Genomic DNA, 22,060 nt, shown 5'->3' with positions numbered 1-22,060 from the left:
TTTGGGTATGAAGGGCCTAGCTAGATCTACTTAGCCTGCTCAAATCACTTCAGAGTAACATCAAACCAAGTCATTTAGCTAATGTGTGTACAGTATATGCCCAATATTAATCAAATATGCTATTTATTTGAATTGTACATTAATAACCATTTACGTTTTACAATTATATTTTGTTGTTGTTGAACAATGTTTACCAAACACCTCTCAATATCTTCAACTGGAAAGGGCCAGAATGTTTGGTATGTCATTTATTTTTTAACTGCAAGGTATTTAAATGAGCTGGGTTTAATTCAATGTGCTGACATGGGTATGCAATTTAATGTATGTCAGGTGGAGAACATTCAGTCTTGTTGTTATTCTGATTACAAATCAAGATCAAGTTAGTGGTTTGTAAAGATATTCACCTTGTAGATTGAAGTCTCTCCACAACTCCACAAAATGAATTGTCATTTTAACACGTAGGAAGCTGCAACTTTCACTTTCACATTTATCTGTCACAGTGCAGACATTTTAACGATGAAATGGCGGACTCTGCATCATTCAGAGACGAAGGTAAGAGCAGTAAAACCTCAACAATATATATATTGGCCTGATGTTCACCAAATCTTGTAACGTGTCATTCATATTGTTGGCTAAATTTCTAGCTCAATTTGCCAAACTGGCAAAATATTCTTTTTTGCGGCTCATATTGGGCAATTGCTCTTCGTCTAGTATGGCCTACAACACCCTATGCTGTATCTTTGGGAAATAATTTACAGGAAATAAAACCGCGGTTCTGGAGCAGGCAGCATATTATTGTTTTCCAGTTTAATTATAAAAATGTAATACCTGAATGTTAATAATCTAATTAATGACACGAATCTGTGTCGGAACTGATATTATTGTCACGGGTCTCGCCCCCTGCACCATTCTGATCCAAAAGAGTTGGGTTAAATGCGGAAGACACAGGAACGCATTAAGTTGTGCAACTGAACAGGGTTTCTTTCCTGTGTAAGTCGCGCACAGTACGATCCCTTCCCTGCCTGCTGGAGCAGCAACTCTCTCCCTCTTCGAGCTTTAACAGCTACGGTTAATGAAGTCCACATGCGATAATGTTCAATAGGCATGACTTACACTTCACATTTGCAACATAGTTGGGAGTTAAATTGTTGGCAAAATTGACTTTGTTGCATAATCACTGTTAAAAGATCAATCATGAATTAATTAATTGGAGTACCGATTGCAATATAGTACAGTAACCGTGGCCTAGCTAGTTGGCTGTGGCTGCAGTGCCATGGTCTGGATTGTGGAAGAAGCGGCAAGGGTACAGACAAGGTTGCCAGGTCAAGTTCAAATTTGTAGCCCAACTGACCCCTGAAAACTAAATGAATATACAAATATATACAAAAATAAGACCCATAAATATCAAAAATAAGTAACAAAGACAAATAGAAACAAATTGTAGTATATAAATACAAATTAAAAAGATAATCTAATTATTACACTATTACCTTGTTGCTAACAAAACACACAAATAAAACTAAATTGCACAAATCCTATAATCACACAAATACACAAATAGAATAACACACTTATAAAGAAGAGAACCTGATTATTACACTATTGCACTGCAAACAAGAAACACCCAATCTAAATTGCACAACTAATTACATTACTAATTGCATTAGTACTGTGTAAAGTTAGAGGTGCGCTATTTGATAGATTCCCACACTCCCGCTGCCTCGAGCTTCCAGTGGGGAGACCTGAGGTCAACCTACCCAGGCATAGATGCTTGTAATGTTCAACTGTTTGAGTCATGGTGATAAGACTGACATAACATCATGACACCCCTTCAAGTCAACACCTACAGTACCTCATCATGTATACTCCAAATGCCAATTTGGAAAAGCAATTTCCAAACACCTGAAGGTACCACGTCATCTGTACAAACAATAGTATGCAAGTATAAACACCATGGGACCACGCAGCCGTCATACCGCTCAGGAAGGAGACGCGTTCTGTCTCCAAGAGATTAATGTACTTTGGTGCGAAAAGTGCAACTCAATCCCAGAACAAGAGCAAAGGACCTTGTGAAGATGCTGGAGGAAACAGGTACAAAAGTATCATTACCCACAGTAAAACAAGTCCTATATCGACGTAACCTGAAAGGCCACTCACCAAGAAAGAGGCCACTGCTCCAAAACCGCCATAAAAAAGCCAGACTACGGTTTGCAACTGCACATGGGGACAAAGATCGTACTTTTTGGAGAAATGTCCTCTGGTCTGATGCAACAAAAATATAACTGTTTGGACTTAATGACCATCGTTATGTTTGGAGGAAAAAGGGGGAGGCTTGCAAGCCGACGAACACCATCCCAACCGTGAAGCACGGGGAGGGGGGGGGGGGGGTCATGTTGTGGGTGGAAGGAACTGGTGCATTTCACATGGCATCATGAGGGTGGAAGGTTATGTGGATATAGTGAAGCAAATAAAATAAAATCAAATTTATTTATATAGCCCTTCGTACATCAGCTGATATCTCAAAGTGCTGTACAGAAACCCAGCCTAAAACCCCAAACAGCAAGCAATGCAGGTGTAGAAGCACGGTGGCTAGGAAAAACTCCCTAGAAAGGCCAAAACCTAGGAAGAAACCTAGAGAGGAACCAGGCTATGTGGGGTGGCCAGTCCTCTTCTGGCTGTGCCGGGTGGAGATTATAACAGAACATGGTCAAGATGTTCAAATGTTCATAAATGACCAGCATGGTTGAATAATAATAAGGCAGAACAGTTGAAACTGGAGCAGCAGCACGGCCAGGTGGACTGGGGACAGCAAGGAGTCATCATGTCAGGTAGTCCTGGGGCATGGTCCTAGGGCTCAGGTCCTCCGAGAGAGAGAAAGAGAGAAGGAGAGAATTAGAGAACGCACACTTAGATTCACACAGGACACCGAATAGGACAGGAGAAGTACTCCAGATATAACAAACTGACCCTAGCCCCCCGACACAAACTACTGCAGCATAAATACTGGAGGCTGAGACAGGAGGGGTCAGGAGACACTGTGGCCCCATCCGAGGACACCCCCGGACAGGGCCAAACAGGAAGGATATAACCCCACCCACTTTGCCAAAGCACAGCCCCCACACCACTAGAGGGATATCTTCAACCACCAACTTACCATCCTGAGACAAGGCTGAGTTTAGCCCACAAAGACCTCCGCCACGGAGCAACATCTCAAGACATCAGTCAGGAAGTTAAAGCTTGGTCGCAAATGGGTCTTCCAAGTGGACAATGACCCCAAGCATACTTCCAAAGTTGTGGCAAAATGGCTTAAGGACAACAAAGTCAAGCTATTGGAATTGGCCATCTTAAAGCCCTGACCTCAATCCTACAGAAAATTTGTGGGCAGAACTGAATAATTGTGTGCGAGCAAGGAGGCCTACAAACCTGACTCAGTTACACCAGCTCTGTCAGGTGGAATGGGCCAAAATTCGCCCAACATATTGTGGGAAGCTTGTGGAAGGCTACCCGAAACGTTTGACCCAAGTTAAACAAAAAATGTTTTACCCCCTTTTTCATGGTATCCAATTGGTAGTAGTTACAGTCTTGTCTCATCGCTGCAACTCCCGTACGGACTCAGGAGAGACAAAGGTCGAGAGCCAAGAGTCCTCTGAATCACAACCCAACCAAGCCGCACTGCTTCTTGACACAATGCACATCCAACCCGGAAGTCAGCCTCACCAATGTGTGATGCTGTACACACCGTACACCTGGCGACCTACTTCTAAACCACTGGGAATATGATGAAAGTAGTAAAAGCTTAAATAAATAAATCTCTCTACTATTATTCTGACATTTTGCATTGTAAAACAAAGTGGCAATCCTAACTGACCTAAGACATGGAATTTTTACAAGGATTAAATGTCAGGAATTGTGAAAATGTGAGTTTAAATCTATTTGGCTAAGGTGTATGTAAACTTCCGACTTCAACTGTACATACATATACCTCCACATGTATATGACATTGCACATGTACATACTGCTGTTTAGGAGTTTGACTGACAGGGGGATTATGGAGCGCTTACAGTACAGTCAAAAGTTTGAACACCTACTCATTCCAGGATTCTTCTTTATTTGTACTATTTTCTACATTGTAGAATAATAGTGAAGACATCAAAACTATGAAATAACACATATGGAATCATGTAGTAACCAAAAAAAAGTGTTAAACAAATCTAAATATATTTTATATTTGAGATTGTTCAAAGTTGCCACCCTTTGCCTTGATGACAGCTTTGCACACTCTTGGCATTCTCTCAACCAGCTTCATGAGGTAGTCACCTCGAATGCATTTCAATTAACAGGTGTGTCTTGTTAAAAGTTAATTTGTTGTTTTCTTTCCTTCTTAATGCGTTTGAGCCAATCAGTTGCGTTGTGACAAGGTAGGGGTGGTATACAGAATATAGCCCCATTTGGTAAAAGACCAAGTCCATATTATGGCAAGAACAGCTCAAAGAAGCAAATAGAAAGTCCATCATTACTTTAAGACATGAAGGTCAGTCAATCATGAGCATTTGAAGAACTTTTAAAGTTTCTTCAAGTGCAGTCGCAAAAACCATCAAGCGCAATGATAAAACTGTTTCTCATGAGGACCGCCACAGGAAAGGAAGACCCAGAGTTACCTCTGCTGCAGAGGATAAGTTCCTTAGAGTTAACTGTCTCTCACGAGGACCGCCACAGGAAAGGAAGACCCAGAGTTACCTCTGCTGCAGAGGATAAGTTCCTTAGAGTTAACTGTCTCTCACGAGGACCGCCACAGGAAAGGAAGACCCAGAGTTACCTCTGCTGCAGAGGATAAGTTCCTTAGAGTTAACTGTCTCTCACGAGGACCGCCACAGGAAAGGAAGACCCAGAGTTACCTCTGCTGCAGAGGATAAGTTCCTTAGAGTTAACTGTCTCTCACGAGGACCGCCACAGAAAAGGAAGACCCAGAGTTACCTCTGCTGCAGAGGATAAGTTCCTTAGAGTTAACTGTCTCTCACGAGGACCGCCACAGAAAAGGAAGACCCAGAGTTACCTCTGCTACAAAGGATAAGTTTATTAGAGTTACCAGCCTCAGAAATTGCATCCCAACATCAACTGTTCAGAGGAGACTGTGTGAATCAGGCCTTCAGGGTCGAATTGCTGCAGAAGAGACTTGCTTGGACCAAGAAACACAAGCAATGGACATTAGACCGGTGGAAATCTGTACTTTGGTCTGATGAGTACAAATTTGTAAGACACTGAGTAGGTGAACGGATGATCCACGCACGTGTGGTTCCCAGCGCGAAGCGTGGAGGAGGAGGTGTGATGGTGTGGGGGTGCTTTGCTGGTGACATTGTCTGTGATTTATTTAGGAGGTATTTAGAACCAGCAAGGCTACCACAGCATTCTGCAGCGATACGCCATCCCTTCTGGTTTGCGCTTAGTGGGACTATCATTTGTTTTTCACCAGGACAATGACCCAACACACCTCCTGCATCAGAGTGCTGCATCAGATGACCTGGCCTCCACAATCACCGACCTCAGTTGGACCACAGAATGAAGGAAAAGCTGCCAACAAGTGCTCAGCATATGTGGGAACACCTTCAAAGACTGTTGGAAAAGCATTCCAGGTGAAGCTGGTTGAGAGAATTAAGACTTTTCAAGAAAACACTTTTTGGGTTACTACATGATTCCATATGTGTTATTTCATAGTTTTGATGTCTTCACTATTATTCTACAATGAAGAAAATAGTACAAATAATGAAAAACTCTTGAATGAGTTGGTGTGTCCAAACTTTTGACTGGTACTGTACATCTGATCAGATATAAGGGGAACCCTGTTGTGTCTGTCTGAAGGGAGAAGCTGAAACTCTGGGTGGAGCACATGGGAGGGGTCTGACATCATTTTATTGTTCTGTCTCATGATAGTTTGTCCATAAACACAGTCTGCAGTGACGGGTGCTACCTCACACCCATCACCTTAATGGCTGTATGGACCATTGATTTGTGATTTTAAGGTAACTGACAAGTTGCCAATAGAATAGAATAGAATCTATGACAGCCTGGTAGAATAGGAGCATGACTTTCTGTGATGATAAACTTCTAACACTGAGGAACCGTGTGGGAATGTACAGACCTATAAAAGACAGGAACGCAGGCTGGTGTACAGTGCATTCAGAAAGAATTCAGACCTAGGGCGGAATCTTTCAGTGGGAATTAACGGAAATATATGCTAAATATTATTAATACCATTTAAATGTAGATGTTCTTTGCATTGGATATATTTACCATATCATATGGAGACAGAAACATAAACTAACCTTATCATAAGTAGACAGAATTACAAATGATGAAATCCTTCCAATAGAAATAGAAAAAACAATTAAGTTATGAATTTAACTTTAATTAAATGAGTTGACTCTTCACATGGGATGATTTCACTGAACAACAAAAGAAAGGGAATATTGAATGATCCCCAATGATCCATCACATCTCCCAAAAACGTTTTCAACATATGTATGTTAGTCTAGAAACTAAAGCTTTGGTTGTCTTCCTCTCAGGCTTCCATGTCTTCTTCCTGGACCTCCTCAATGTCCACCTCTTGAACATCAGACTCTGAGGCCTCATCTTCACTGTCACATTCCAACCTTGTTGAGGATGGCTCATTTTCAGGCTCAAAAAGACTCAAATTTTCCTGGACGGCCACCAATTTCTCAACCCTTGTATTGGTCAGCCTGTTGCGTGCTTTGGTGTGTGTGTGTGTTCCCAAACAAGGACCAGTTGCGCTCTAAGGCGGCTGATGTTGGTGGGATTTGGAGGAGGAAGGAGGGAACAGGGGAAAGAGCCTCAGATCCACAAAGTCTCTTCCACCAGGTGGCTGATGAGATATGTTGGCACGACTGCCATATTGCATCTCCATCCCAAAGCCTTTGCTTGGAAGTGTACTTCGCTAGACTGCAAAGAACCTTGCCCTCATCCAGGCCAAGGTGGTGAGACACGGTAGTGACAACACAATAGACCTGGTTGATCTCTGCACCAGACATGATGCTCTTGCCAGCATACTTGGGGTCCAACATGTACGCTGTGGCGTGTATGAGCTCCAGGCAGAAGTCTTCACGCTTTTTGATGTATTTCAGAACTGCAGTTTCCTCTGCTTGGAGCAACAGTGGAGTGGGCAGGGCAGTACGGGTTTCTTCTTTTACATCTGCAAGCAGAGTCTGAACATCAGACAGGATGGCATTGTCTCCCTCAATCTGTGCAATGGCTACTGTTATAGGTTTCAGGAGTTTCAGGCTGCTTACCACTCTCTCCCAAAAGGATCCTCTTGATGGGGCTGTCCATATCAGCAGACTGTGGTATGTTCATTTCTTGGAGCAACTCCTTCCCCTCCAGGAGACTGTCAAACATGATGACAACACCACCTCAACGGGTGTTGCTGGGCAGCTTCAATGTGGTGCTCTTATTCTTCTAACTTTGCTTGGTGAGGTAGATTGCTGCTATAACTTGATGACCCTTCACATACATAACCATTTACTTGGCTCTCTTGTAGAGTGTATCCATTGTTTTCAGTGCCATGATGCCCTTGAGGAGCAGATTCAATGCATGAGCAGCACAGCCAACGGGTGTGATGTGAGGGTAGGACTCTGGCAGCGCTGGACTGAGTAGCTCTGGCGTAGCTCTGGCGCCTCTGGAATGAGGGGCTCTAGTGCCTCTGGACTGAGGGGCGGGAGCTCTGGTAGCGCCGGAGAGGCGGGAGACTCCGGCTGCGCTGGAGAGGAGGAAGGCTCTGGCAGCGCTGGACAGGCGAGGCGCACTGTAGGCCTGATACGTGGTGCTGGCACTGGTGGTACTGGGCCGAGGACACGCACAGGAAGCCTGGTGCGGTAAGCTGCCACCGGAGGGCTGGTGTGTGGAGGTGGTACTGGATAGACCGGACCGTGCAGGCGCACTGGAGCTCTTGAGCACCGAGCCTGCCCAACCTTACCCGGTTGAATGCTCCCGGTCGCCCTGCCAGTGCTGCGAGGTGGAATAGCCCGCACTGGGCTATGCAGGCGAACCGGGGACACTGTGCGCAAGGCTGTTGCCATGTAAGCCGGCCCAAGGAGACGCAATGGAGACCAGATGCGTAGAGCAGGCTTCATGGCACTTGGCTCAATACTCACTCTAGCCCGGCCGATACGTGGAGCTGGTATGTACCGCACCGGGCTATGCACCCGCACTGGGGACACCGTGCGCTCCACAGCATAACACGGTGCCTGCCCGGTCTCTCTCGCCCCCCGGTAAGCACAGGAAGTTGGCGCAGGTCTCCTACCTGGCTTCGCCACACTTCATGTGTGCCCCCCCCCCCAATACATTTTTGGGGCTGACTCTCGGGCTTCCATCCACGCCGCCGTGCTGCCTCCTCATATCAGCGCCTCTCTTCCTTCGCAGCCTCCAGCTCTTCTTTGGGGTGGCAATATTCTCCAGGCTGTGCCCAGGGTCCATTTCCGTCCAATTCGTCCTCCCATGTCCATTCCTCCTCGCGCTGCTCCTGCTGCCACTTCTCCTGCTGCACCCTGGTTTCGCCCAGGGTCCTCTCCCATCGAGGATTTCTTCCCAAGTCCAGAAGTCTTTATCGCGCTGCTCCTGCTGCTGCCCGTTACCACGCCGCTTGGTCCTGTTGTGGTGGGTGATTCTGTAACGGTTTTCCTGACTTGAAGGAGAGGCTGACCAAAATGCAGCGTGGTTTCTATTCATGGTTCTTTAATAAAGCAAAACTATACATGAATAGACTAACAAAAACAATAAACGTGAGAAAACCTAAACAGCCCTATTTGGTGCAAACACAGAGACAGGAACAATCACCCACAAACACACTGTGAAACCCAGGCTACCTAAGTATGATTCTCAATCAGAGACAACTAATGACACCTGCCTCTGATTGAGTTTTGTATTTTTTTTTATACATTTGCAAATATTTCTGACGAAAACATTTATTTAATACATTTTAGAATAAGGCTGTAACGTAACAAAATGTGGAATAAGTCAAGGGGTCTGAATACCTAGCTATAGCAACTATTAGTGTATTATAGCATGAGTCGGCTTGGTTGGTTGCTGTCTATCATCTCTCTTAACCACGGTAGGTAGCCTGGAGGTTAACGCAGTTGGGCCTGTAACCGAAACGTTGCTGGTTTGAATCCCGAGCCGGCAACGTGGTAAAATCTTCCGTTCTGCCTTTGAGCAAGGCAGTTAACCCCCCAACAACACCCACTCCGCGGGTGCCGATGACATGGATGTCAGTAAAGCAGCCCCCTGCACCTCTCTGATTCAGAGAGGTTGGGTTAAAATGTGGAAGACATGTTGGCTGAATGCTGTTGCGCCACTGACTAAGTTTTCTTTCCCCGCACCATATGTCGCTCACAGTATGCCCCCTTCCCCTGCCTGCTAGATTGGCACCTCTCTCCCTCCTCGTGCTTTATTAGCTACGGTTAATGAAGTACTTTTCTGCTGCTTCCATCACTCAGATCGGACCGGGTGTGGATCCGACCAGGTCTATATGGAATGGTTCTCTATATAAAAACAATCATTTATCCATATCGGGTTCGGGTGGGAAAGCCCCAGGTCTGTTTTGGACCCGTAAAGACCTCTATTCTGAACCCCTCCTGAATAGTCTGTTTGAGCCAGGGGAGAACGGCTGATCCCTCTAATTGAAGCCACAAAGTTCAAGGCCGACCTCGGTACTGGAGGCATTGTTTGCAGAAAACAACATCCTCTATTATAGTGAATGAGGAAATGGCAATCTTCGTGGTACATTTTTGTGTAAATAAAACAATTCAGAAGAAAATCATGGTACCAATAACTGTTTCTTACACCAGATGTCCTTTAACCAATTATTTTGAAATCGCACACAGAAGAAGTTATGAGGATAATTTTGTAGATCATAACCTGTTGGCCTTCAACTTGAGATACTCAATGAGTCGTGTCACGTGACCGATGGCTTTGTCCATTCATATATACAGTGATTGGTTTAGAGCTACAGACTTCCTGGATGTGTCAATTGACTTGTGTATTTGTTCTGGATCTGCGAGACAAGACAACATCCAGAAAACGATTATTCTCATGAAAACGGTTTGAGCTACATGCTATTATGACCACACCATGAAAAGCTTAGACTGTTTTGCTCACAAGCCACACAGGACTCAGAAGGTCAAGGTTTTTCTACAGAAGATCATCAGAAGGATTGCATTGTGATAATTACGGAGGTTTCTTATAGCTGTCAGACAGATGTCGGAATTGTAATGCTGCTCATTTATTGAGGCTCACTAAACTGCCCCCTCCAAACAGGAGTGCTTTGGCTTGTCAGTGCCCTCACAAATGTCAGTCTGTGCATTTAGGATGAATTCTGACACCAATGCAGCAAATGACAGGGAGGGGAAGGGAAGTGAACCCAGGTCACTGGCATGAAAGAACAACAGCCTATGCATCACTCCAATGGGGTTAATCCACTTGGTGGGAATTGTAAACTGCAAACAATGATTCAGGTGGTTAGTAAACTATACTATAAATATTTTGACATTAAAAAAATTTAGTTGTCATCTTTACTTGATAAAAATTAGTACTTTACTTGACTTCTTCAACCAACCTGAAAAAAATAAAAAATAAACATAAGATTTGATCTAAACAAGAAATTGTGTGTAAAAACAACTACAACAACAATTGTTTTTAACTTTCTCAATTTTCATAATATTTCCTTTCAACTTCAGAATTGTAAGTTCTTCCAACAACTTGCCATGTGTGGCTCTGTTTTCAGAGAATTGTGGGTAAAAAAAAATTTTTACTTTACGATACTTTTACACAATGTCGTATTCATGTTTGAAGAACAAAACGCACATTTGTATATTAGTATCAAACAGTTTGTTGTGCTATGAGGTGTAATGGATCATGATGAACGGATATCAAAATCGTACAGTCAATGATGAGAACACCCATTCTCACCATTACTAAGATCATGTGCGCCATTATTGCCAGATGCCAATACGTGAAGCTACAATGCTTTCCCTCCAGTTAGTGGAATGAGTACTGCGCTTAATAATTCCTGCTGAAGTGGATAAAAATGTCAACTGATTAAATACTGTAAATAAAGAAATGTTTAATACTAGAACACTATCAATGAAAATAACTATTCAGAAAGATGAAGTAGATCTAATGTACAATTACAGTTCTGGATTTGATACGATTCAGTTGGATCTATAAAAATGTTGTTATGCTGGACTTAATATATTAGTGTTTGTGAAACACAAAAAAGTTAGTATATTATATGTTAAAATTAGAGGTCGTCCGATTATGATTTTTCAACGCAAATACCGATGCCGATTATTAGAGGACCAAAAACATACAACATATACATACATCTATCTATCTATATATATTGAAATAATGACAATTACAACAATACTGAATGAACAATGAACACTTTATTTTAACTTAATATAATACATAAATAAAATCTATTTAGTCTCAAGTAAATAATGAAACTTGCTCAATTTGGTTTAAATAATCCAAAAACAGTGTTGGAGAAGAAAGTAAAAGTGCAATATGTGCCATGTAAAAAAAACTTATAAGTTCCTTTCTCAGAACATATGAAAGCTGGTGGTTCAATATTCCCAGTAAATAAATATTAGGTTGCAGTTATTATAGGAATTATGACGCGTCGACTATTTCTCTCTCTACCATTTGTATTTCATATACCTTTGATTATTGGATGTTCTAATAGGCACTTTAGTATTGCCAGCCTAATCTCAGGAGTTGATAGGCTTGAAATCATAAACAGCGCTGTGATCAAGCATTGCTAAGAGCTGCTGGCAAATGCAGTAAAGTTTGAAAAGTAAAGTCAAAATCCTAGTACAAAGAAACTTTTCACCAGATCATTACCAGGTATGATGTTTTATTGTTGACAACAAATACATTTATGGGCTGACCAGTGAAAACTGCTCTTGTTGTCTTGAACAGTAGCTAACGTTAGCATCAGCAGTACAGGAAATAGTTATTCAGCCAACCTGAATTATATTAATTCACGCCCGTCAATCCTGTACCTTCAAAGGTAGAAACCTTGACGTATTCATAAAAGCTGTTTATAACTATTCTTATTTGAAAAATTGTCCACATTAAGGTTGATATGACATTAAATTAGCCTAGCAATAATGTACATACTCAACAAAAAATTACTTCAGAAGAAAAGAAGTAGCAGGAGCGCTTCAGGTATTCCACAAGAACCACAGGTTGGAGGGGAATCAGGGTGTCTGACCTGACGGAACTGATATGCGTTGGTGTATTTTAATAATGTTTTAGCCTATACTTTAAAGGGTTTTTGACTTTCAAACCCTCACTAGTGCCTGGACTTGGAGTTTTTTGCCACTTAGCACCTATTTGTGGTTTTCCTTTTTTTTCAAAAACATATTTTAGTTCATCTTTTAATACTTGTAAATGCTTGTCATTTAATGCTACACTGAGTTACACAAATTCAATTCAAGCAAAAGTCAACCTCTACAGGATCGGTGGGTCCCCCGCGGGACAGTTGAGCTAACGTAGGCTAATGTGATTAGCATGAGGTTGTAAGTAACAAGAAAATTTCCCAGGACATAGACATATCTGATATTGGCAGAAAGCTTAAATTCTTGTTAATCTAACTGAACTATCCAATTTACAGTAGCTATTACAGTGAAATAATACCATGCTACTGTTTGAGGAGAGTGCACAGTTATGAACTTGTATTAATGAAAATGTATTTCTAAATCAATTAGCCACATTTGGGAAGTCTTGATACAGAATTTTGAACTGAAATGCAATGGTTCACTGGATCAGCCTTAAACTTTGCACATACACTGCTGCCATCTAGTGGCCAAAAAGTAAATTATGCCTGGGCTGGAATAATACATTATGGCCTTTCTCTTGCATTTCAAAGATGATGGTACAAATAAAATACAAAAAAATGCATGTTTTTGTCTTTGTATTATCTTTTACCAGATCTAATGTGTTATATACTCCTACATTCCTTTCACATTTCCACAACCTTCAAAGTGATTCCTTTCAAATGGTACTAAGAATATGCATATCCTTGCTTCAGGTCCTGAGCTACAGGCAGTTAGATTTGGGTATGTCATTTTAGACGAAAATTGAAAGAAAGGGGCGGCTCCTTAAGAGGGTTTACAACTTTACAAAATACTGATGATTGTGTTAATTTGATGTGTTTTCAGTCTCGGATCCATGGGCCCAGAGACGCAAAAGTGTGGATTTATTGCCCCCAAGAAGTGAGTGATCAATAAAATAACAACCAAATAAAAATTTAAAAGATTTTTGATTTCTCTGTCTAGATTGAAAAGTTGTGTATTGATGTTGTTTTGTGGTAATATGGTGTATCATGTTCATAGTGTTATCCTGAAAGGAAAGCAAACAAATGTTTTAAAATTTGAAATAAGATTGTGGTGGTGTTTATGTTACAGTGTCTGAAAGTCCTACAGAGATAAGGATTGTGCTGCTCGGCAAGAATGGCTCTGAGAAGAGTGTTGTTGGGAACTTCATCCTGGGCACGGGGGCATTTGATCCCATCTATGAACAAAGTCGCTGTGTGAGAGTCGGGGGTCAGGTGGAGGGAAAACACATAGCTGTGATCAACACTCCAGACCTGTTTGACCCTCACATCTCACATGACAAACTCTCAGAGGAACTGCGTTGGTGTGTCACTCTGTCTGACCCGGGACCTCATGTGTTCCTGTTGGTGCTGCAGCCTGAGGAGTTCACACAGGAAGAGGGAGACAGAATCAGGAAGATCCTAGACACCCTCAGTGACCGGTCCTTTGACTACTCAATGGTACTGACAACTCATGAAGACAAGAGGGGACACATGGCTGAGGATCACCCTCTGAATCAGATGGTCAGAGCCTGTAGAGGGAGGCAGCACCTCATGCACCTCCGCGACCACACTCAATTTATGGCAGATGTTGACAAGATTGTAAAGGAGAATGGAGGAGGCTATCTCACCTGTGATGTATTTGAAGATGCTACAAGTGACATGGTACAAGGGAAAGAGGAAATCCACAGGAGTAAAACTGATGGAAGTCTCAAATCTTCCTCTGAGGAAGAACTTGGAAAGGATGTTTTGGAACAAGGTGAATCAGCACAATTACACAATTGGGAGAAAGTAAAAAAAATTGGTAAGTATACAGCACACTGACAAAAGTTATAGTGAGATGAGCATTGAATATAAGTTGACAGTATTAAAGTGATAGTCCTCCCACATTACCCCGTAAGCACTTTTTAGAGGTAAGACGGCAACCCATGCTATGGTTGTGTTTACCTGGCCACTGTCTCCAAATGCTAACTTTTTACCATCTGTGGCACAAACCCAATGCCAGTCAACATATATTAGTATTTTGTCAAAGTCATCTAAGTCTGTTGTGGACAGATCTACGAAAACACAACTTGTACCATGGAATCTGTCAGGAAGGAATGTGTAGGGAGCAGCAGTAGTTCCAGTGTTTGGATTTTTCTTATTTTATTTGAACAAATCACGATTTCGCAGGTGTTAGCATCTTTTCAATTTCAGAAGGGGAGGGAACATTCGGATGTAACTTACAAAGAGAGAAGGTGGAGCTCCTTGTTCCTCTCCTCGTTCTAGCATCTCTTAAACCCTTCTCTTAACACATATGGACACAGAACTGAATCGAACAACTGACCAATTACGTAAGACTTTAGTTCTGGGATAAACAAGATTCAAATAATGTTAAAGTAACTTCATTGAACTACAATCAATTTCAGACACTTTAGGATGATTTGGACTTGAAACGGGAAAAATGCTATTGAACTATAGCATTAATACTGTCAACCTATATTCAATCTTCATGAAGGATGACTGCTTTTTTATGCTTGGTTGAAAGGGACTACAAAGATAAGGTCACTGGTATTGATTGTCAACCCTTTTTTCAGGATTGACGTTGCTTAAGCAAACACGGAGTGGAGAAAAATGTGGTGGGTAAAATTCATTCTCGTTTACACCATGTTGCCACTTCTATATTAAAGTGAGATGGCTACGGCTCAGTTAGGATTTGTCCAAATTATCATTATTTTTGAAGCTCTGTTTTCAAAATGTCTATCTTGATAGGCAAAAATGATGTAACAGGTGTGTAGGCAGAATTTACATGTGAAAGTAAATAGATAACAGTTTTCCTTTTCACTTGACTAACTATGATGTACTCATCTTGCAGAGCAGGAATTCAAAATGTCAATTTTCATAATGTAATTAGAACAATTGTGAAAACATTCCCAAGAGGGACATTGGCACATGGGTCATGTAATTTGTTGTAATAGTAGTACATCATGTTAGATTAACTGAGGATTTAATCCACATGTACTTACTTAATATTACTGTCTATTGCTGTCAAGCTTTTTAATCACAAGCATCACAAGAAAAGGGCCCATTTTAATTTGCATCAGGTACAATCCAGTATGAATATTGATAAACTATATTATGTTTTATCTGCATATCTTTATATCAATCAATGTGTACATATTATTTACAGTGTCTCCACTCAGGATAGTGCTTCTGGGGAGGAGTGACGACAAGAAGAAAACAGTGGGTAACATGATCCTACAGCAAAGGGCTTTTCCAGGAATAGGCCTCTCTGCTGGTTTGTTTACCAAAATACAGCAATGTGAGTCAGCCAGTGGGAAGGTGAATGGCAAGTCTGTTACTGTTGTAAAGACTCCAGACTTCTTTGCTCTGCCTGTGGAGTCCCTGATGCAGGAGATGGAGAGATGTAAGACCCTCTCTGCTCCTGGGCCTCATGGGGTCCTGCTGGTGTTGAAGCCTGAGGAGTTCACAGAGGAGAACAGAAACACATTCAAGTTGATCCTGAGCATATTTGGTAAAGAGGCCTTCAAGTACTCAATGGTGATCATTACTCACGAGGGAGTCACAGGAAATCCTCATCTGAGACAAATGATTGAAGAATGTGGAGGAAGGCATCATGAAATGTACAAACAAGGAAGTGACCACAAAAAGTTAACTCAAAAGATAGAAAAGATGGTAGAGGAGAATGAATGGAGATACCTCACCTCCAATGAAGAGACGACACATGATACCATGACACCAAAGGCTCAGAGACTGAACGTGGTGCTGTGTGGCAGAGGAGGAGCTGGGAAGACTTCTATAGCCAATGTCATACTGGGTCAGACAGAGTCCAGTCCAAAGTCCAGCTCCTCCTCAGTGTGTGTGAAGAGAGAAGGAGAGGTGTGTGGTCGGCCGGTCACCCTCATCGAGCTGCCTGCTCTGTATGGAACACATCTCACTCAGGAGGAAGTGATGCGTGAGACTTTCCACTGTGTCTCTCTCTGTGACTCTGGAGTCCATGCTTTCCTCATGGTCGTACCTTTGGGTCCAATTACTGATGAAGACAAAGGAGAGCTGGAGACCATCCAGAAGATTCTCAGCTCACGAGTCAATGACTTTGTCATGGTCCTGTTTAGACAGGATAACATTCCAGTTGATAAAACTGCAGTTGACTTTGTGGAACAAAATGCAGACACAAAGCAACTGATCAAGATATGCGGAGGGCGGTTTAAAATCTTTGATGCTTCAAAGATTGAGAACACTAAGCAGACGACAGAACTTGTAACAGAAATAGTCAAAATGATGGATCAGAACAGAACCTGCTACACTCTGTACATGTACATGGAGGCTAAACACCAATCAGAACTGGACCAAAACAGAAGAATCAAGGATTTAGAGGAGAGAATCAGGAACATGTCACAAGGTGAGTTTGTTGAACACAGGGAGGAACAAATACTGGGGGGTGATTGGGAAAGCAATGATTTAACACGATGAACCTTCAATGTTGATTTCAATATCAGTTCATGCAGTAATTAACATTCATATCTTATCATTTATTATTTAATTTGTAGGTGCTGAAATGGAGTGTTCCAGCACAGAGTGCATAAGGGTGGTGCTGATTGGGAAAACTGGCAATGGGAAGAGCTCCTCTGCAAACACTATCCTGGGCAGAGATGAATTTAAGTCTAAATCCAGCACTGATTCTGTGACAACAGTTTGTAAGAAGGCAGTCGGCAAAGTTGATGGAAGAACAGTTTCTGTGGTGGACACACCTGGTCTTTTTGACACAACATTGTCTAATAAAGATGTTCAGAAAGAGATAGTGAAATGTGTTTCCCTGTCAGCTCCTGGACCCCATGTGTTTATCATAGTGTTGACTATCGGGAGAATCACGAAAGAGGAGCTAGACACTTTGGACCTCATAGAGAAAACCTTTGGTCCACGGGCAGGAATGTTCTGCTTAGTTCTGTCTACTAGAGGAGGTGACTTGAAAAATGAATCAATTCAAGATTACATTGGGGAAAGCAAGATTGCCAAACTGCATAAACTGATCAGAGATTGTGGAGACAGATTCCATGTCTTCAACAACAACAACGATAATAACTGCACACAGGTCACTGAGCTGATTAAGAAGATGAACAAAATGGTGTCCATGAACAAGGGCAGTTTCTACACCAATGAGATGTTCCAGGAGGCAGAGGCAGCCATTAAACAAAAACAGGAAGCAATACTGAAGGAGAGAGAGGCGGAGATAAAGGCTGCCATGGAGAAACTGAAGGTCGGACATGAATCAGACATGGAAAAGATGAAGTCAAAGTTGGAAGAGGAGAGATTGAAAGTTCAGCGGGAAAGACAGCTGAGAGAAAACATGTTGAGAGAGAGAGAAGAAGCTATTAGAAAAGAGCATGAAGACAAGGAGAAAGCAGAGACGGAAGAAAGAGAGTTGGAGGACAAAAAAAGGAAAGAGGATGAAAAGTTGAAAAAAGAAATATGGGACACAGAAAAAGAGAAGATGGAAAAAGAGATAAAAACTCAGGAAATAAAGTTGAAAAACCTCCAAAAAGAAAAGGAAGAAGAATATAAAATGAGGATGGAAAAACTGAGAAAAGAAGAGAAAGACAAAGAAGAACGGCAAATAAATCAGGAATGGAAGTTTGATAAACTAAAAAGGGAACAGGAGGAAGAAATTAAAAGGAGAGAGAAAGAAGAGGATGAGAGGAGAAAGAAGGAAGAGAAAGAAAGACAAGAGTGGCAAAGAAAAATAGAGGAAGCAGAGAAAGGTCAAACAGAACTCCAAGAAGTCATGCGTAGTGAAAAAGAGGAATGGGAGGAACAGTTGAAGAAAGAAAGAGACAGACAACAGGAAGAAGAAAGGCTGAGGAGACAGATGGAGGCAGACACTCTTGTAGAACAAGAGGAAAAACAGAGGACATTGAGAGAGGAGTTTGAAAGAGAGAGGGAACGAGATAGAATAAAGATGAAGGAATCAGAAGATCAGAGGAGAGAAACCGAGCAGAAAGAAAGAGAACGAATAGAAAAAGACTTTGAAGAAAAGAGGAGAGAGTTGACAGACAAAATGACAACGCAACGAGAGCAGTGGGAGAGAGAACGTGGAGAGGAACATGAAAGAAGAATTCAAGAGGATGTAAATAGAAGAGTGGAGGAGAGACTAAGACTAAGAAAACTGGAGGAAACATTTCACCAAGAACGTGAAGAAGAGAATATGAGGAAAGAGAAGGAAGATAAAGTCAGGAGAGAACAAGAAGAGAAGAAATGGAAAGAAATGAGGGCAGATTATGAAAGAAAAACAAAAGAAATGATGGATAAATATGAACAAGAGGCCAGAAGACATGCAGAGGAAATGAATAACTTTAAAGAGAAATATGAAAATGACTTCCAAAAACTATTGGATCAACATGAAGAAGAGAAGGAGAAACTGATATTAAAGCACAAAGGGGAGTATGATCTTTTGAATGCTCTATATGGTCATGATAAAACAAAACTCACTGAGAAAATCAATGAATTACAAGAGACGCATGAGGAAGAGATAAAGCACCTGTATAAATGTGTTGTACAGTGAGTATCTTGAGCCCTATTTGAATGGGATTGGTATAATTAAGCAATAAGGCCCAAGCCGGTGTGGTATATGGCCAATATACTGTACCAAGGCGAAGGGTTGTTCTTATGTACGACGGAGCCCCTGGATACAGCACTTAGCCGTGGTATAATGGCCATATGCTACAAACCTCTGAGGTGCCTTATTGCTGTTATAAACCGGTTACCCACACAATTAGAGCAGTAAAAATATTTTTGGGTCATACCTGTGGTATACGGTCTGATTTTCCACGGCTTTCAGCCAATCAGTATTCAGTGCTCAAAGCACCCAATTTATTATAACTAATAAACATTGTAACTTAATACATTTTTAAATAGACTGCGGTGAAATGAGCAGCAGTGTGAAGCAAAGATAATTCAGAGTGAGCGTGATGCAAGAGGTTAGACTCCCACACAGAACATCTGCGGCTGTGTGCTTGTGCATGGGATTTCACGTCACTCTCCTGTGATGTGAAAGCTGCCTGATACTATTTTGAATAGATATTCTCTGTCCTAGAACATCAGTACATGAAGGGGAATTGTCCAAAACTCCATTTATGGTTTCTAAACCTATTTGTTAGATTTATTGTTTATTATCCTTGTTCAAAGCCTTTTCCTTGGACAGATCAGACTGGCCATGACTCATGAAAGTAAACATGTTGCTGGATTGTTGGTCATTTTTTATCGATGTGCTAGGGTGTCATTTTCCTAAAGTCTGAAATTAGCATGTTGAGCACTTTAGTTAGTCTCCATTCAAGGACACTGTCAATTTCACTAAATACTACCATCCACAATATACACGTGATAAAGCAGCAGTCTATTGAAGCCCTATTTGAATGGGGCCGGTATAATTAAGCAGGGAGGCCAGAGGAGGTGTGGTATATGGCCAATATACCACGGCTAAGTGCTGTTCTTATGATGTCATATGTTTCATTTTTCTATCTGTGACTGTGCTTTATATATTCTGATGCTATTTCTGTCTTTGTGTTGTAACAAACCAGAGAATAAAAGACAAATCAACAAATGAGTTAAATGTTTCTTTCTTCCTTTCACTTCATAGTTGTTCCCACAGCCTTGTTTAAAACGCAGCTGAATTATTTTCAACTCGGAGGAGGTCCCCAGTAGAGATTCTCCATTGAATATGTATTATAGTCCAGGAAGAGGCTTAATGTCTGTGAGGGAACATGACCCTACATGTATTATAGTCCAGGAAGAGGCTTAATGTCTGTGAGGGAACATGACCCTACATGTATTATAGTCCAGGAAGAGGCTTAATGTCTGTGAGGGAACATGACCCTACATGTATTATAGTCCAGGAAGAGGCTTAATGTCTGTGAGGGAACATGACCCTACATGTATTATAGTCCAGGAAGAGGCTTAATGTCTGTGAGGGAACATGACCCTACATGTATTATAGTCCAGGAAGAGGCTTAATGTATGTGAGGGAACATGACCCTTCATGTATTATAGTCCAGGAAGAGGCTTAATGTCTGTGAAGGAACATGACCCTACATGTATTATAGTCCAGGAAGAGGCTTAATGTCTGTGAGGGAACATGACCCTACATGTATTATAGTCCAGGAAGAGGCTTAATGTCTGTGAGGGAACATGACCCTACATGTATTATAGTCCAGGAAGAGGCTTAATGTCTGTGAGGGAACATGACCCTTCATGTATTATAGTCCAGGAAGAGGCTTAATGTCTGTGAGGGAACATGACCCTTCATGTATTATAGTCCAGGAAGAGGCTTAATGTCTGTGAGGGAACATGACCCTTCATGTATTATAGTCCAGGAAGAGGCTTAATGTCTGTGAGGGAACATGACCCTACATGTATTATAGTCCAGGAAGAGGCTTAATGTCTGTGAGGGAACATGACCCTACATGTATTATAGTCCAGGAAGAGGCTTAATGTCTGTGAGGGAACATGACCCTACATGTATTATAGTCCAGGAAGAGGCTTAATGTCTGTGAGGGAACATGACCCTACATGTGAAAACTAAGATTAAACTGCAGAGCTGTATTACTCAAAGCTGTTTTATAACCTTTTTGAGAAAATAGATGGTTTCAGTGAGCAGTAAATCTAATTTATCCTCAGTAGTCCTTTCCCTAGTGGAGATGGTCTTAGCTCTCTTCAACCAGCAGGAACAGCAGAAACCAAACATTTACAAGACGACACCTGCAATTCAGTGCATATTTCCACGAGTTTTCAGAAGCACACTTTGGCCTCAAGGTGTAGCCAACTGCTGCTGACAGTTTTAAAAGCAAGTAGCACCCAGTGCAGAATGTAATGATTAGCTGAACCCAGCGACTGCTCTGTCTGGTGACAGGTTTAAAAGCAGGTAGCACCCAGTGGAGAATGTAATGATTAGCTGAACCCAGCGACTGCACTGTCTGGTGACAGGTTTAAAAGCAGGTAGCACCCAGTGGAGAATGTAATGATTAGCTGAACCCAGTGTTTGTGCTCTGTCTGGTGACAGGTTTAAAAGCAGGTAGCACCCAGTGGAGAATGTAATGATTAGCTGAACCCAGCGACTGCTCTGTCTGGTGACAGGTTTAAAAGCAGGTAGCACCCAGTGGAGAATGTAATGATTAGCTGAACCCAGTGTTTGTGCTCTGTCTGGTGACAGGTTTAAAAGCAGGTAGCACCCAGTGGAGAATGTAATGATTAGCTGAACCCAGTGTTTGTGCTCTGTCTGGTGACAGGTTTAAAAGCAGGTAGCACCCAGTGGAAAATGTAATGATTAGCTGAACCCAGTGTTTGTGCTCCGTCTGGTGACAGTTGAAAAACAAGAGGCCCCCATCACCAACAGCGGCAGCAAACGCAAACTGATACCTAAGGACCTCAAATGGGGCAGCAGGGTAGCCTAGTGGTTAGCGCGTTGGACTAGTAACCGAAAGTTTGAAAGTTCATATTCCCGAGCTGACAAGGTACAAATCTGTTGTTCTGCCCCTGAACAGGCAGTTAACCCACTGTTCCTAGGCCGTCATTGAAAATAAGAATTTGTTCTTAACTGACTTGCCTAGTTAAATAAAAACAGCTTCTATGCTTCTCAGTCAGGAGGTAATATACTGTTCAAATACTTCACTTTTTACTATTTTA

The 22,060-nt window shown here is 41.9% G+C and overlaps 1 protein-coding gene across 2 annotated transcripts; it reads left to right on the top strand.

Annotated features, from left to right (window-relative positions):
- Positions 1–427: 427 nt before the first annotated feature.
- On the top strand, positions 428–19,984 carry LOC110509052. 2 transcript variants are annotated; one of them, XM_021589999.2, is made up of 6 exons: positions 428–552; positions 13,233–13,286; positions 13,479–14,189; positions 14,962–15,003; positions 15,555–16,787; positions 16,936–19,984. In XM_021589999.2, exons 1-6 carry the CDS (start codon positions 522–524, stop codon positions 18,942–18,944), a joined length of 4,080 nt encoding a protein of 1,359 aa, XP_021445674.2. In that variant the 5' UTR covers positions 428–521; the 3' UTR covers positions 18,945–19,984. The 2 variants fall into 2 exon arrangements, with proteins under 2 accessions (XP_021445674.2, XP_036822503.1); XM_036966608.1 differs by lacking the exon at positions 14,962–15,003.
- Positions 19,985–22,060: the final 2,076 nt, after the last annotated feature.

Source organism: Oncorhynchus mykiss, chromosome 28, assembly GCF_013265735.2.
Source record: "Oncorhynchus mykiss isolate Arlee chromosome 28, USDA_OmykA_1.1, whole genome shotgun sequence".
In the NCBI taxonomy this organism is placed as follows: Eukaryota; Metazoa; Chordata; class Actinopteri; order Salmoniformes; family Salmonidae; genus Oncorhynchus; species Oncorhynchus mykiss.
The sequence above is the reverse complement of the archived record's forward strand: the minus strand, read 5'-3'. Positions and strand labels throughout refer to the sequence as shown.